At 38.0% G+C, this 17,097-nt stretch overlaps 1 protein-coding gene across 1 annotated transcript in view; it reads left to right on the forward strand.

Annotated features, from left to right (window-relative positions):
- Positions 1-17,097, forward strand: part of ARHGAP21 (Rho GTPase activating protein 21) — a gene marked incomplete at its 5' end in the record, with an annotated part of 127,490 nt that overhangs the window by 76,716 nt on the left and 33,677 nt on the right. The window contains 2 exons of the mRNA XM_082479774.1: positions 2,053-2,131; positions 9,586-9,640. Coding sequence (XP_082335900.1) covers positions 2,053-2,131; positions 9,586-9,640 — 134 coding nt within the window. The remainder of the gene's footprint in view (positions 1-2,052; positions 2,132-9,585; positions 9,641-17,097) is intronic.

Raw genomic sequence — 17,097 nt, forward strand, 5'->3', positions numbered from 1 at the left:
TATATGAAAAAGCTTTCATGCTTCTATACTCTCTTTTGCACTACAGGCACTGGCCTTCCCCTTTTGATGTACCTGAAACTGAGCAAAGTTGTATTTTGCAGAGTTGTCTACACCCTCCTCTTTCATTTAACCAGTTCTGCAGTATGTCCCACCTGAGTTTTTTGGGCACGTTCATTGGATGCACACTTGAAGTAGACTTGTTTCATTGCTGTGTGTAACCTAGTCTGTTTCTTTGGGGAAAAAAAAAAATATGCACAAGAATAGAGAAGATATGACCTACTTTAAATATAGCCCTTAATTACAGTTTTCAGTGGAAATACTGAGATCTACACAGATCTACATCTGTGGGCAAGTTCTCAAACAACCTGGAAAAAAGCCAGTTTTAAGTTCCAGAGAAGAAACTGGTGTCTCGCCATACGGCGTAGCAGGACAGGGTTCAGAGCTTGTAAATCAGAATTTTTTTTAGCACAAACTATAACATTTCTTTTTCCTTTAACTTTTTGAAAGGATTTATTTTGCTGTGATACTGAGCATTTCAAAATTTATTTTATTTTCATGAAAGTCCAGTTTCTCAGCCTAATTACGTAAGGTGTCTGTGTGTAAGCAATAGTGGGGTAGGGTTTTCCATCCGTCACGGGTGCCTATCAACCATGTGGATGGCTAGCAGCCATTAAATGTTGCCACCAACCTTTATTTCATCGCTTAGGAAGCAAGAGAGAAAACTCTCTTGAGTTCTTTCAGGTGAGGAAAAAGGCAATAACCAGCTGATAAATGGCACATACAAACTTTTACAAAGTTGAAAATATCGCACTAATTTATTTGCATGTTGTTGCACACACAATGCAGACCAAATTAAAAACAGTCATCAGATCCATGTGGTTTGGTAAGTCTGGAAATCCCTGCGGTCTGTATAGGGAACCTCCACAGAGCATGAGCATTTAGAGTTGCCACCAAGTCAGGCTGAGTACTCAGAATGAACAGCTTTTTCCTTGCTTTGACTTGATCGTGCCAGAAACACAAAATGGGCTTTCAGTTTCTAAAGCAGTGTTGAAAAAGCCATTCCCTTTGGCTCACTTTGCATGGGTCCTTTCTTTCAGTTCTTCATTCTCCAGCAGCTTTCCAAAGCTCCTTACCTCTAATGCTTTAGGCCATTTTCTTCTCATTAGTAAATTCAAGATACCTTTCTGCTCTTCTGATCAAACATGACATAAACAACATTTTTGGTGAAGGAATTGGATGGGGTTTTCATCAAAAGCTGAAAATAACTCTAAATGATATATTTGCCACTTCATTTATGAGAGTATATGAAGCTCTTAATGAGATAGGTCCAACAAACTATTTGGAGAAATCTGGTAAAAGTGATACTAGGTCTAAAGATTGATCCATATGGATAAAGAAAACCTGTTACACAGTCCAAGATGCATTGAAGAGACAGTAATGTCTTGGAAACAACCCAAATCATTTTGAGGGAGGAAGAAGCTGGAGCCTTTCAAAATATCATTCTTTATTTCTCAGAAGGAAGAAGTACAAAATTGCAGTATTTGCTGCAGTTAAAGGAGGTGTGTACAGCCACACCTGGTGGTGTTCTGAATTAAAGTTTGCTTTTGTTTTGAGGTTAAGTGCTGAAATAAAATAAATAAAATAAAATGTCTACTTATAATTCACTTAAAAACTGGGCAGAGTTGTACATGTTACCATACATCAAAAGCTTTATTTTGAAGATGGGATATTTAAGTGAGCCACTGGTATAGCTGACACCTGCTTGTGGTTTTGTTTCTCTGAGTTTCTAGGTGATTCATTTGGAAGTTTATAATAAGATACCACACCTGAAAATGTTCTGAGACAAGAGTAGAAACTTGGCATCCTGTGTATGGTTACATGTAGTTGTATTGTGCGTCTTTTATTTTCTTCTTTTTTTATTTTTAAAGACGACTAACCTTGAATTTAACATATTGGTGATCTTGACTATTGTGAGGTACAGAAGTATGAAATAAAAATGACAAAAAAAATGTCTAGACAAATCAATTTAGGGTATAACTTTTCTCTTTACAGGTGACAGGATTATAAAAGTCAATGGAGAAAGTGTTATTGGGAAGACATATTCTCAAGTCATTGCTTTAATACAGAACAGGTAAGATACTAGTATTTAATTATGTGCCATACTTGTGTTTTTCATACTAGGCAGGAAATGACCACTTATGGTGGTTCTGAAAAAGTCATCGTATTTTTAAATTTTCCTTAATACACACTCAGTTTTACTATTTCTTTTTTTATGTATTTACTGAAAGCTGAGAAAGGTCTGAGAATGGGTGTGCTGAATCGTGCCACAGTCCTTTTATGTTGGTATTTGTCCCTTGTCAGCAGGTTACACTGAGTGCTATAGAGGAAGGACGTCTGAACTGAAAATAAGCAGATTAGGTATCCATACACTACACATATATGTGTAAATTTAAAAAGAAAATCAGAAAAATCTACCTTGCTTGTGAAATCTGTTAACTAGAAAGCAGCATAAAAAGGAAAAAAGGTAAAGGAAAAAAAGGTAAAGGTAAAGGAAAAAAATCTATGCTAGTGCACACCTGCAAAACATCTGCAGTACATCTTGGCTTTCCTCTATTTTGCAGCAAGTTATGAACCTTGAACAGAGTTGAGGAAATGATAATATTTACTGCTCCTGCAACTCACAAGGGCTTGTTAAATCATGTCCATATATGAATCTAGACACTTGTTTTCATGTCTCATAGTTGCCTCCATTTTTACAGTTTTCTTGGTGTCAATTTCTGTTCTATAGCAACAAGTTTCCAATATAATAATGAGTTATGGGGGGAAAAAAGAGGTATTGTAATCAGCATGGAAAAATATTTTCTAAGTGCATCTCACACATCACATTCTATTTTTAGTGAATCTTCATGCATTACGACTTAGTTTTGCTTACAGTTAGAAGTAGGGAAAATAAGATCCTGATCTTCCTATTTCAGTGAAGTCTTTATTCAAGATTTCATTCAAAATACATTCATCCCAGGTGCATTTTTTCTGAAACAGCAAATCTCTGTGTTCAAAGGTATGACAGGCAAGGTAGACTGAAAGCATTTTGTATCATTAGTACTTTCTATACAAGAGCTGGAAGGATGGAATCTACTTTTTTTATAACCTTTACTGGAGATAACACTATCCATGTATAATTTTTTCATTTTGTGTTTGTGCAGAGTAATACTGTACAAGACACAGGACGTGACATTACATGCCCAGCAGGTACATCAGTCAATGAAATCTCTTACTTTAATCCAAAAAAGAGAGAGACCAGTCACATCTTCCAGGTCTGCGTGGTCAGAGATTCTTAAGTCTAGGTCTGTGTGTGAATAAAGTTTTATTCTCAGCTGTAGGTAGTGAACCGTCCCAGCAGAACGCAACCCCTGTGCACTGTGGATAAACAAGGGACACCTGAACAAGGCTTTGTCAGTGATTATCTAGTGCAAATGGGAATGGTACAGCACACTGCTGCATCTGTTCCTCTAATTTCCATGAGTGCACAGAAAATGAAGGGATGCTATTGTTAGTTGGGATATGAGAACAATTTGTTGTATTGAGGCAAATGTGTACATCACAGAAGATCGTAACAAAAGGTCATGTATATCCTTGAGTGTTTTATACAGAAAATATAACCATCAGAAAGTCTTCAGCTGAACCTCTTAAGATAAACAGATAAATATTAATTCTGATCCATAAAGAGAGCTCAGACTCCAGATCAGGTGTGTCTTCCTTTTAGCTTACAGGCAACGCTTTGCATATGACTAAAGAATAAACTCTCTAATTCTTTGCTTGAAAACAGTATTTTTGAGCTCCGAGCAGTTTATTCTGCACATAAAGTATTTTATTTCTTTTGCTGCCATTTCATGACAAGTAAAATTACGTTGCGGTGTATGCTTCTTGCATCAGCATGCCATTCTTGCATCAGCATAGCCATCCTGGGTCAGACTGATGGTCTGTTTATGTTGGTATCCTCTCTGATAATACCCAGTAATGGATTCTTAGGAGGAGACTATGAAAACACTGAGTGATACTTGGTCAAATAATACTAGCCAAATTTCCAGAAATCCCTGGTTTAGGAACTTGCTGAACCAAAGGTTTGGTTGCATCACATGATTTAATAGTTCTTGGTAGGTGGGTCTTGCACAAGTTCACTTTTGAACATACTCAAACTCTTCCTATTAAAAATACCCAGTGACACAGTTTTTGCTCTGTTTTGCGTCTTAGCTAATCTTTCATCCAGCACACCTTTGTTTCTTTAGTTGGCTTTGTGCAAGCAACTTGCTTAAAGGCCTTTTGAAAGGCTAAGTTGTCAGTTGAAATCTCTTTTATTCATGACTAAAGACAGTTTCATTTATTGTCTCAGTATGTTGTGTGATGGTTTTCTGGACGTTTTAATCACTGTTTTTAATTACCCTTTCAAACATATTGCTGACACTAAATGCTGACTCTTTTGTAATTTTTTTTTATCATCTTCGGAACTGTTTTTAGGGATACAATGCGTTTTATCCTCTCTTACCTCTAAAGAGGAAGTTCTCACACACACTCACTGGTCAGCTATTTTGCAATGATACTCAGTTTGGACTTAAGGATTTTTTAGTTAGATTACTCCTCCAGATCCATTTCCATAGCTGTTCATTATTTTTCTAGAAAGCTGTTCAGTTTTAGCTGTTTGTCCTCATTATTTAATGCTGCAGACATCAGAACTTAGCTGCCTTACATGATCCCCATAAATTCCAGTGGGACTTATGGATGGGATGTAATTCAGCCGTGTTTTGTATTGTTCTTGGAAAAGTTTCAAGCTGTGTCTAGAACGTTACCTATTTTGCTCTGGTTGGAGATTGCAAAGCTAAACTTACACCGATTATTTCCTCTGGAAGGTGATGGGGAGACCTCAAAAGTGTTGCTGGAAATAACTATGTTGTATAAGATTCGTCATGAGATCCCTTTTAAGTCAAGGTCTCATACTCTTTAGCAATAGTTGTTAGTTTGGTCCATTAAGAATTTATTCTCATCTTTTTACACAATCAACTTGGTTATGTGTTGATTGCTAATGTAAACTCTGTAAATTATTTATGGTCCTAAATAAAACAAGAAACAGATTCTGATTACCAACTTTTTTTTTTAAATGATTTTTTTTTGAATTATTAAGTCTATCCCACTTGTTTCTCTTTGCAAGTTCTTCTTGAAAGTGTTGGGATTACTCAGAAATGTACAGAATTCAGCTACTGAATTTTTCATTAACACAAAACAATTCATCGAAAGATAGTCTTTGTGATGGCAGTGCATCGTAGCGCTTTTCGTTGGACTCTGAATCAATAAATTTAAATTTGACTCTCAAAATTTGTAAGGAAGGTCATTTGCATGATAGGTATCTGAGAATTTCCAATAATGTGTCTAATATTTTAGTGTAAACTGCCACTTTCTGTGTGGTGGTCCTTGTTAACACTTTCTAGTTCATAATTTGCATGCATATTACATAGTACCATACAACAAAAGTATCCCGTAATACTTTTTGTTTCTGATATGGGAATTGAAAAACATTCTGAGGGCACTTCACGAAATATAAAGGGGGCACAAAATAAAAACACAGGACACTTGTATAAGAGAATAGTTCTGTGTCATATTATAAGTAGAAACCTTTCCTGTACTTGGAGAGGAACGATGCTGTTCATCATATTTTGACTTCCAAAGTATTCATCCTGCAAACAAGCATTGATTATTATCAAACCATACGTTGCCTAATACAGTTAACACATACACGCTACCCACACCTAGAAATGAAATCTGAACACTTCATTGGAAATCATAGAATCATAGAATTAGTGAGGTTGGAAGAGACCTTTAAGATCATCAAGTCCAACCATTAACCTACCCTGATAAAAACACCACCACTTCTAAACCATGTCCCTAAGCAGCTCATCTACCCTTTTCTTAAACACCTCCAGGGATGGTGAATCCACCACCTCTCTGGGCAGCCTATTCCAATGTTTAATAACCCTTTCAGTGAAAAAATGCTTCCTAATATCCAATCCAAACCTTCCCTGACATAACTTGAACCCATTTCCTCTTGTCCTATCACTTGTCACCAGGGAGAAGAGGTCAGCTCCCATCTCTCTAAAACCTCCTTTCAGGTAGTTGTAGAGGGTGATAAGGTCTCCCTTCAGCCTCCTCTTCTCCAGGCTAAACAACCCCAGTTCCCTCAGTCGTTCCTCATAAGGTTTGTCCTCCAGACCCTTCACCAGCTTTGTAGCCCTTCTCTGGACACGCTCCAACACCTCAATGTCCTTCTTGTAGTGAGGGGCCCAAAACTGAACACAGTACTCGAGGTGAGGCCTCACCAGTGCCGAGTACAGGGGGATGATTACTTCCCTAGTCCGGCTCACCACACTATTCCTGATGCAGGCCAGGATGGTGTTGGCCTTCTTGGCTGCCTGGGCACACTGCTGGCTCATGCTCAGCCGGCCGTCCACCAACACCCCCAGGTCCTTTTCTGCCAGGCAGCTTTTGAGCCACTCTGCCCCCAGTCTGTAGCGCTGCATGGGGTTGTTGTGACCCAAGTGCAGGACCCGACACTTGGCCTTGTTGAACCTCATACCATTGGCCTCAGCCCATCTGTCCAGCCTGTCCAGATCCCTCTGCAGAGCCAATCTACCCTCAAGCAGATCAACACGCCCCCCCAGTTTAGTGTCGTCTGCGAACTTACTGAGGGTGCATTCGATCCCCTCATCCAGATCATTGATAAAGATATTAAAGAGAACGGGCCCCAGCACCGATCCCTGGGGGACACCACTCGTGACTGGACACCAACTGGATTTAACTCCATTTACCACCACTCTCTGGACACGGCCATCCAGCCAGTTTTTTACCCAGCGAAGAGTACACCTGTCCAGGCCATGAGCAGCCAGTTTCTCCAGGAAAATGCTATGGGAAACGGTGTCAAAAGCCTTACAAAAATCCAGGTAGATAACATCCACAGCTTTTCCCTCGTCCACTAAGTGGGTAACCTTGTCGTAGAAGGAGATCAGGTTTGACAGGCATGACCTGCCTTTCACAAACCCATGCTGACTGGGCCTGATCACCCTGTTCTCTTGCATGTGCCGTGTGATGGCACTGAGGATGATCTGCTCCATGACCTTCCCAGGCACCGATGTCAGACTGACTGGCCTGTAGTTCCCTGGATCCTCCTTCTAGCCCTTCTTATGGATGGGTGTCACATTTGCCAACCTCCAGTCAGCTGGGACCTCCCCGGTTATCCAGGACTGTTCATAAATGATGCAGAGTGGCCTGGTGAGCACTTCTGCCAGCTCCTTCAGTACCCTTGGATGGATCCCATCTGGCCCCATAGATTTGTGCACTTCCAGGTGCTGAAGCAGGTCCCTCACCATTTCCCTTTGGATTACAGGGGCTTCATTCTGCTCCCCATCCCTGTATTCTAGCTCAGGGGTCGGGGAACTCAAGGAACAACTGGTCCTACTGCTGAAGACTGAGGCAAAGACGGAATTAAGTACCTCAGCCTTTTCCTCATCCTTGGTTACTACATTACCGGCCCCATCTGCTAGAGGACAGATATTATCCTTGGTCCTCTTTTTATTGCTAATATATTTATAGAAACTTTTTTTGTTGTCCTTGACAACAGAAGCCAGGTTTAGTTTTAGCTGAGCTTTGGCCCTTCTGATTTTTTCCCTGCATTGCTTCACTACCTCTTTGTAGTCCTCCTGAGCGGCCTGCCCTTCCTTCCAAAGGCCATATATCCTCTTTTTTTCCCTAAGCTGCAAATGCATCAAGCTATGGTATCTCTTTCATATTCTCTTTTTGTTTTACAATTGCTAAATAGTTTCATATCCATACAAAGGAGTTTAGGCAAAAGTCAGCTCCTGATGACGCTACTTTTAAAGAATCATTTTAAATAGTTTTGCTGCAGTCAAAATGGAAAATGCTATTGTGTTTCTTAAAATTCAGTATTCTCAAAAATCTTTAAAAGACTTTTGAAGACTTTTTTTTTTTCCTAAGCTGTGCATACACTTAAAAAGAAAAACTTAAATCTGTCTCTGCTGATCTTTGGTTTTAAAACAAGTAATTTATGCTGCTTGGTGAACACTTTTTTTTTCAAAATGAATAATGGTTTAAGAAGATTGTGAAACCAAATACCCTTACTCTGCTTTTTGGAATGCAGCCTTATGTCTGTGGTTGCTAACAAATGGAAAAGGAACCACAAAATAAAAACATTTTTCATATAAGAAAGCATAATAAATCATGTTACATGTTTGAGAAGATGATTTTCTGCAGAAATAAGAAACTGAGGTGGTTCTCAGTGCTTCATAGGCTGTTCTGTGTGCCCTGAAGTTGGTGGCCCGTCTCTGTGCTGGTTTTGTCTTTTCTCAGCAAATGCGTTGTACTGCCGAGTACAGATAAGCTAATTTCTAGTCTGATATATCCAGTTAGGTTGTATGCTTTTTTTCTTGTGCTCGTTTTGATAAATTTGTTTAAATAGCCGTTCTTCTTGTGACATGTAACGTGAGATTTTTAAATGACAGTCATAATCTCTTCATTTTCTGTTTTGTTAGCCTAGTTAAAATAGTTTGTACAAGCTCTCTCATTTTTGTAGCCCTTATCTGTACCTGTTCCAGTTTACATTTAGTGAATGTAAACAGAGTATTCCTCTGTCTCAGATGAGATTATTTCAGCTGTTCTGTATCCAGTGTTACAAGCATAGACTTCTCTCTTGCTTGTGAAAATACTTTTTTTTTTTTTTTTTTGGTAGATACTAGCTGTGGGTTTCACTGTCCTACAACATTTGACTCTGGATAACCGATAAATTGTACGTTCGATGTCCTGATTCTGCCTGTATTTAGATTGTATTGATTGAACTATCTGGATTCCTGGACCTTCATGCTGCTGCTGCTTTTGGTTTCAGCGATTCAGACTGACAAACTCAGCACTTATAAATAGCAAGCGGTTTTCATCCATATTTCAGATGTCATCTGACTGACTAAATAAGTTTAAGTTGATTCTGCTAGGAGGCGATTGGAGCGGAAAGGTGTAAGTCAGCGCTTGCCTTGCTATTGCCCCACTTTTCACGTGGTGTGGTGGTTATGGCATTTCCCCAGCAATTTCAGAGAGTGCTAACAGACTTTAGTTTTAAATGGAAGAAAGAGAGAAATTTTAACTTGTGTTCACAGATTTGCCACCTTGTTTTGTCTGAGAAGCTCTAAACAACTTATGTACCTTAGGACTAGAGAAAAGGGGAAAAAACAACAACAACAAAAATAAACCAAAGAAAACCACCAACAAAACTGACAAAGACAGTGTGTTGGCTTAGTACACTGGTTTTACTGAGAAAACAGATGTACTCTTCAGTCAGATTTCTGTACTACTTTTACCTGCTAAGACTAATGGAAATCAGTGTTTCTGTTGTGTAAAATAATTTGACAGAATAGCTGAGTGTGGGAGTTTTTTTAATGGTTTTGGTCTGTGGAAGTTAATGGATCGTCTTTGTAACAAGAATTTAAAATATCTTCCAAAAGCTCACCTGTGCTGTTTTTTTTCTATTTGTTTCAGTGACAGCATATTGGAACTTAGTGTTATGCCAAAAGACGAGGACATCCTTCAATTGGTATGTTTATGAAGCTTATATTCAGACAATATGTTGGTTAAAGAAAAATGTCTTGCTGTTGGCTACAAAGTCTTTGAACTGTTACCAGCAAATAATTAGAGTTAACATTTATCTCTCTGTCATTCCTTAGATACTTTCGTACTTGTTTGCCATCCCTGAAATTTCAGAGGAATCCAAATATGGGGGAGAGTATCTTCTTCACATGATATTCCTAGCACCTTGTTAAAAAAAAAATCTTAGAATAGTGGTTGTATTTTTATTATATATTGGATTAGTTTCCTTATGTTAGAATTTATGAATTGGATTGCTTTCTTTAACTAGGTTGTCTAGTGCTAAATAAATTGGGAAATATTACTAAATTTGAATTAAAAGACTATCATATGGCTCTTAAAATTAGCTTTTGTTAATAACTCGCTAATTGTCAGTGGATTTCCAGGAAAGAAAGGAGGTGATGAATATGCTGAAGGCTATTACCGAATTTTTTAATTGTAACTGCTGTAAATATTTTGTTACATGAGGGGTAAAGGTTTTAAACTGAAAGAAGGTAGATTTAGATTAGATATTAGCTAGAAATTCTTTACTCTGAGGGTCGTGAGACACCGGCACAGGTTGCCCAGAGAAGTTGTGGAGGCCCCATCCCTGGTGGTGTTTAAGGCCAGGCTGGATGGGGCTTTGAGCAATCTCGTCTAATGGGAGGTGTCCCTGCCCATGGCAGGGGGGTTGGAACTAGGTAGTCTTTCAGGTCCCTTCCAACCCAAACTGCTCTATGATTCTATGGGTCTCAGTTTGAACTGAGTTCCTGCGTATATAGTGAGATAATTCATCTGCCATTTAGCGTCTCTAAATCCAAAAGAGCTGTGAATAAATTATGATGTGTAAGTGTGTATTGTGAAAACACCTAATGTATTTACATGGTCTAGTTTATTTTTAGTTGGAAGTATAGGAAAGGAGAAGACGACAAGGAGGGTAGGCTTTCTGGTTGGTAGTTGGAAAATTGTATTTTCTAATCCACACAGAGATAGTAAGACGACTTTAAATAACAGTGAAGAAAAACCTGTGGGTTTCAGTAGCTATTTTCCAGTATTAAAGGACAAATTAATGGGTAAAGAAAAAAAACCCAAGAAACTCAGTTGTGAGCTGAAGGTGAAGATAGAGGGTAATGTAGGAACTCAGCCAGTTAGGCCAACAAGCCAAGATTATTCAAATAGAAGTGATATTTTGAGAACATTTGATAAAGAAATATTTCAGTAATCCTGTACAGAAAATGTTGGGGGCAGGGGGTGAATTTAGATTGCATGAATAAGTGGGAAGGAAAAGCTGGGGGAGTTTGGTTTTGGGTTTTTTTTGAGGGGGAGGGTGTGTAATTGTTTTTTTTAGGGGGTGGTTGTTTTTTAGATTGGAACTGTGAATATGTAGAAATGAAGAATAGTTCTAACTTTTAAATGATCTGAATGGCCATATGCGTCTAATACAGTTTTGTAGCCATAACACTCTAAGGGTCTGGGCAAGGCAAGATTTGTAGGTTTAAAGTTAGACCTTTGTATTTGGCTGGGCAAGGAGCTCTTAGGCACGTCTTCCCTCTGCTGTTGAAACATGAAGCGCAAGCTTCAGGTGAAGTATAGATTAAAAACAATTGATTTGAATTTAACTTGTTATATCAACGATTGAGGTAATGGAGGCAGAGGAAGAAAGACAGATGATTGTTGCCTTTGGGCTAGAAAAGACTATTAGTAAAAAGAAAATAAGGTCATTCTCCTGGAGGAGATTGAGAGGTAAAGACAAAATATCTGCCTGTGGGAGTTATAGAAAAAAAACTGTAGATGTGTGGGAATAATTTCCAGGTGTCTAAAAAAAAAAAAAAAGGTTTGTTTTGAGTTGTAATATGTGGTGGAGTTGTGAATTTTGTATTCTATGCTCCTCTTCTGAAGTTAGAAAGAGGGTTAGGTTTAGTGAGGTGGAGTCATTTTGCAAAAAATGCTTTGCATTGCCTGTATAGCTTGTGCGCGTTCCTTCTTGACAGTTGTTTGCTGTTGGGTTGGGCTGGTGCATGATTATAATACAACATGGACGAGTTTATGCTCTTGTTTGCTGTGATGCATTTGTTTGGGTAAAAGTGGGCTTGTCGTGAGGACATTCCACATTTCACAGCTTTCCCCTGGCAGATGCTGAGACAGATGTTTTCTGCAGTCTGCAAGACTGAGTGTTGTGCGTACTTGGGCCTATTGGAAAAGACTTTCTGATAGCTGCAATTTGTTCATGCAGTTCTGTGATGGTCTGTATTTTAGTATATATGTTTTCAGGTGTCAATCTTTGATGGCAGGGTTACAACATGTGAAGATGCAGGCGATAAAAATTAATCGCATCATACAACAGAAGTCACCAGTTATGGCCCGTAGTTTTCTCCCTTTTAGACCACCACAGAGGAGGAAAAAATCTTATCACTCCCAAAATAACAATTAGCAGCCTTTTGGGGCACAGTGCACCACTGTAACTTCAGTCAAATGAAAAATCTATGCAATTCCTCTGAAGACGGTGATTATTAATCTTCAGCCTTTAGATGTTAGGATCTACTGTTCTCATGACAAGAATTTGGTGAAGAACTCTGCTCCACTCAAAGCTGAACACTCATTTTTAAAATATTTTCAGAGTAACAGCACAGAATGTTATTCCTTCCACTCCCTATGAAAAGACAGTAACTTTTTGTTTTCAGCTGAGAAACTGCATACTTTTTTGTTTTGTTTTTCTATTTTTATCCTTGTGATTAATGCTGTATTAGCTTTTGTGGAAAACTTATGTCTAAATAAAATATAAACCTCAGCAAGTTCTTATTCCAGCATGAAGTACAGCTCATATAAGTGATAACAATAATCTCTGTAGTGGTAATGTCAGTATATGTGCAAAATGAACAATAAATGGTAAGGTACAATGCCCTTATTAATAGGGGAAAAAGGTATACTTTTGTCACTGAAGTTGTGTTATGTAAGTTATTACAGTATGTTAAAGAATTTAGTTTTCTTTGACATATGTCATAAATTTTGCTGTAAATATCTTCAAATGGTATCACTGATTGTAAACTGTTGATGTTAAATACTGACATGCTGTAAAAACAGAAAAACTCAAAGCACTACTGGATATTGTAGTAGGAGCTAATGAAAGGTTTATCTAGTGCAATGAGGATGAAATGGTTTCATTATACTCAGGAATGATACTGGTTGTGGTAAGTTTTGTAGTATTTGGCAGCCTACTCCATGTGGTGATGACTGATGACTAGGTTAACTACATAAAGAACACAGTTGCTTGTTTCTATCCTTAGTTTGCTATTTATAAACCTTGAGTTTAGTCTTCAGAAATATCCATATATGTCTGTGAACCTCTTGGTATATTGAATTTCCTGAAAACAGGGCTTTAAATCCATTCACCAATAGTAACAATGAAGTGGTCCAATCCACAGGTCATCACCTTCTGTGGCATTTGCATGCCCCTTACTTAGAAGGGAATTACATGTGAAATCCTGCCGGTAGTGAAGTCAGCATCAGTTGTGTTCCTTCACTGGCATGATCTTGGAATTGTCACTCTGGGTATAGGGGAAAGGGTATTTAAAACATCTCTATCCATGACAAAACTTGAACTCTTGACAACTATGAATGTGTTGGGGTTTTTTTACGTTCCTCCTCAAATTTGAGATTAGTTTTCTTAATCTCTTGATAATTTTGAAACATTTGTAGGCAAGTAACTGTTTTGAGACCATGAGGGGGAAGGTGATGATGATTATTATTATATTATACTCTACTTAGTGTTTCAAATTAGATGTATCTATATACAATTTCTGTAGCATTCACAACCTTTTTGACAGAATTTGGGAGATCTGGGCAGAAAAGAAGAATTTGCTGCTTTGTCATTTCTGATACTTACCATTTTTGTGAAATTTGGCAGCTCTCAAGGCCGAAATTGCCAGTGATGCACCTGTATTAAAAAAATGTGAAAAAAAGAAAAATAACTTACATAAGGAAATGTATTCTGGAGTTTTATATGCCCCAGTAACCTTGTGCCTCTGACTACAGGTCTGCCTGTGGTCAACTTAAACAATATTGTCTTGTCTTTTTTTTTCCCCGAGGCCATTCAGTTGCATCAGACCTAATGGAGCAACATGGCTGTTTCATTGGCAAACTGAAATATTTTCATTTGCTTTACTTTAATACTTAAATAGAGATGTTTTCATAAGTAGCTGTATTTAGTCCAGAGTCTCGGAGCATTTGTTTACTTTCAGATTTTGTACTGACGCAGTTACTAATGTGCACAGAGGTTAATATTAAAGCTCTGGCAGCAAGGACAATGGAAGGAGGGGTGTGATGTGAAGATGTAGTGACCTAGAAGAAGAGACTTAAGCTTCGTTATCTAACATTGCATCAACTCACTGTGATTTAGACTAATGTTTACAAGAAAGTCTCTTGCACAGCTTGTGTTTGGAAGTTGTATTTCTTGGGCTTAAGGCATTAAATTTGATATACTAAAATTTCACTGCCATTTGGAAGAAAGGATGTGTGGTTTTGGTAGGGGTTTTATGTTTGTTTTTTTGTGGTTGTTTTTTTTTTCTTTTTTTTCTTTTTTTTTTTTCCCAAATAGTGTTTTGTGACTGTAGTGTATGCTGGGTGTTTCTGGCTGAATTGAAACCACTTGAGCTATATTACTAACATTCTTGCCAGAGTAGACTATAACTGGAAAATGTTTCCTTTTAAGACAGTGGAAAACCTTTTCTGGTGTGCAGTTCCCATACTCGTGCAAAATGTGGGAATAAGTTAGGACCAGGGAAGAGAATAATTTAGTAGTAAAAAAACATAATCTGAAGCCAGACTGTTTGGAGGAGGAAGGAAGAATGCCTCAAGCTCAGTCTTGCAAGGTGCCAGGCAGGTGAGTTTCTGATTCATCAAAACGCGTATCTCTGATTTTGCAAGTAGTTCGGTTGAAATCAGTGTTATTCATCCTCTAGTGAAGCATACTCATCCTCAGTGAAGCACATGCCTCTGTGCTTTTATGGATATGAACTAAGGGGACCAAGTCCTAGACATGGTTGGCTCAAGCTCTTGAAAGTACAGTGTCTCACCATGGTTCTATCCTTGTGTCAGCTGTCATTGTTCTGATATCAAATGTCATAAAATCAAATGGGGAAAAAATGCAAACAAACCCCTTAATTGGAATTTTAGAGAGTTAGAAAAATATCTTGTAGAATTCTTTATTTGCCTAAAATTTATTTTGCATATCATACGGCATGAATGTATTACCTTACCAGTTAAACCCTTCACGTGCTAATGGTTATACAAATTCGCAGTAAGAAACTGATTCTTTGCCATAGGAGTTTGCAAACTTGGTGCAAACAAAATCAGATTGCAAGGTGGGGAAGAAATTGTACCCAGTAACTAGAAACATGCTGAGTTCTTACTCTAAGTGCAGCAGTTTTCTTCTGGTAAATGTTGTGGAGCTGTTATCCGTCAAAGCCCTTAATGTTTCTCTAAATTGTTGTATTTGTATGGTAAGCTTTCCATAACTGTTGTTGTTTTGAGAAGGTGGGAAAGAGCTTACAAAACATCAAGACTGATTTTTCAGTCATATTGGAACTTCTGAATAACTGCTGAATATCTAACTCCTGTTGGAGTTCAAGTGGCTTGGCTGTTGTCTGATCAGGAACATCACTGATCTGGATATTAAAAAAATATATTTTTTTAAGTTGGAAGTTTTTTTTTATTTATTTATTTTAAAGCCTTTTTTAAAGACTTAAATTTAAGTCATACCCTAATGGCTTTTTAATGAGTATATCCTCTGTTGCAGTCACTTAGAGGTTAAGGTAGTATTTCCACATACTGTATCGTTTGAGGAACTAAGGGAGAAGAGAATAATAAAACAACTGTGTTTTATATGGAGTTGCAAAATAAGTTGTCTCAAAATAGTGCATGAATGCTAGTAAGTATATTGGCATACTTCACATTTTTTTAGTCTCTAAACGTCTTCTAAAAAATTAACTATCACATTCTGGTTAAAGCAATTAAAATATTTCATAGTAAAAAGGCTGGTGATGCATCATTCAGTGTGACATTATTCAGAACAAATCTGTGCATTTCTTTGTAAGTTGCAGTATTTCTCTACAGGCCCTTAATCACAATTATGAAACAAAGATATTTGATATTCCTTTGTGGAAATGTCACAGCCCCTATTTATAAACTTTTTCTTTCTTGGAAGAAAGTTCAGCTCTGTTTGGGAAGTGGGTGGAATGAGGTTGAAAGGAGAGCTACACTTTCTATCATCAGTATCCAGTAACTGTTTTACTGAGAACTGGCTGGCTGGATATACCTGCAGTAACAGAAACGTACCTTTTATTGGGCAAAGGGGGGAGAAAGCCTAGTGGACTTCATTTTGGACCCTGTGAGAATGTTGTCTTTTGAAGAAGATGTTTTAATATCTGTCATAAATTTTTGTCAAGAGCTGAGAACTGATTGTTGTACTCATTTGGAGTCTTCAGCTCTGATAAGATCGCAAGCGTTTTGGAATTTAGCCTTTCTGCTGTCGAAGTCAATGACGCATTGTTTGTGATGGGCATGTTTTACAAAAACATAAGCACAGTGCATTTTATATCAGTGTAACGTGTGCGTATCCCAGGTTTTGAAATGTTTTATCAGCTGTATAAAGTAATAATTGATTTCTGATTGGGGGGTGTGTGATTGTTTTTGTCTTGCATGCCAGCAGTCTCTTGCTCTATCTGTTTTCTGGGTCTTCAGCATCTTTTCCTTTTTTTTTTTTTTTTTTTTATTCTTACAGCCTATCAAGATCTTAAATAGACATTTGTTTAAAGATTTAGAAATATTTTGTATATTCCTTCCCTCCATTAAATGTGCCAGTGGAAACCAGTCTTGATTTTTGCTATGAGTGGAGGAAAAAAAAATACAAATCACATGAGTAGAGTGTTTCTGCAGCATCATTCCTGTAATTTCAGATGTACAGCTTGAAAGCAGCTGCAGTCAGCTGACAGCTTGTGGTCATGTTCAGATATATGTGGGGAAGGGGCGTGCTGTTTTAAATGCATAATAAAGCCGTTGTTTCGTCACCAGGAAGCAGGGATGGTAGCAGCCCAGGGGAAATGAGAGACAGTAATGTTGCTGTAGTGGAAGGGAAGTCTTGTTGCACAGAGCCGGAGCTCTCTGCAGGCAGCTGTAGGGATGCACCTAGGCAAAATGGCACAAATATCTTTTGCTTTCTGTAAGGGTCGAGGATAAACGCGAGGAGCAGATAAAAGCCTGAGATGGACATGCTCACAAGGAGGGTGAAGTTATTTTTTATGCTCTACTGCCCTTTACCTCTGTTGGTACCTTCCAGGGAAATCAGTGTAGTTGTATTTTTAGCTTGCTGAATCCAACATCAATATGACAACATAATTCTGTCTTTACATCTGTAAGCAGCTTTTACTATGT

The sequence above is a fragment of the Vanellus vanellus genome (genome assembly GCF_965231255.1).
Source record: "Vanellus vanellus genome assembly, chromosome: 2".
NCBI lineage: Eukaryota > Metazoa > Chordata > Aves > Charadriiformes > Charadriidae > Vanellus > Vanellus vanellus.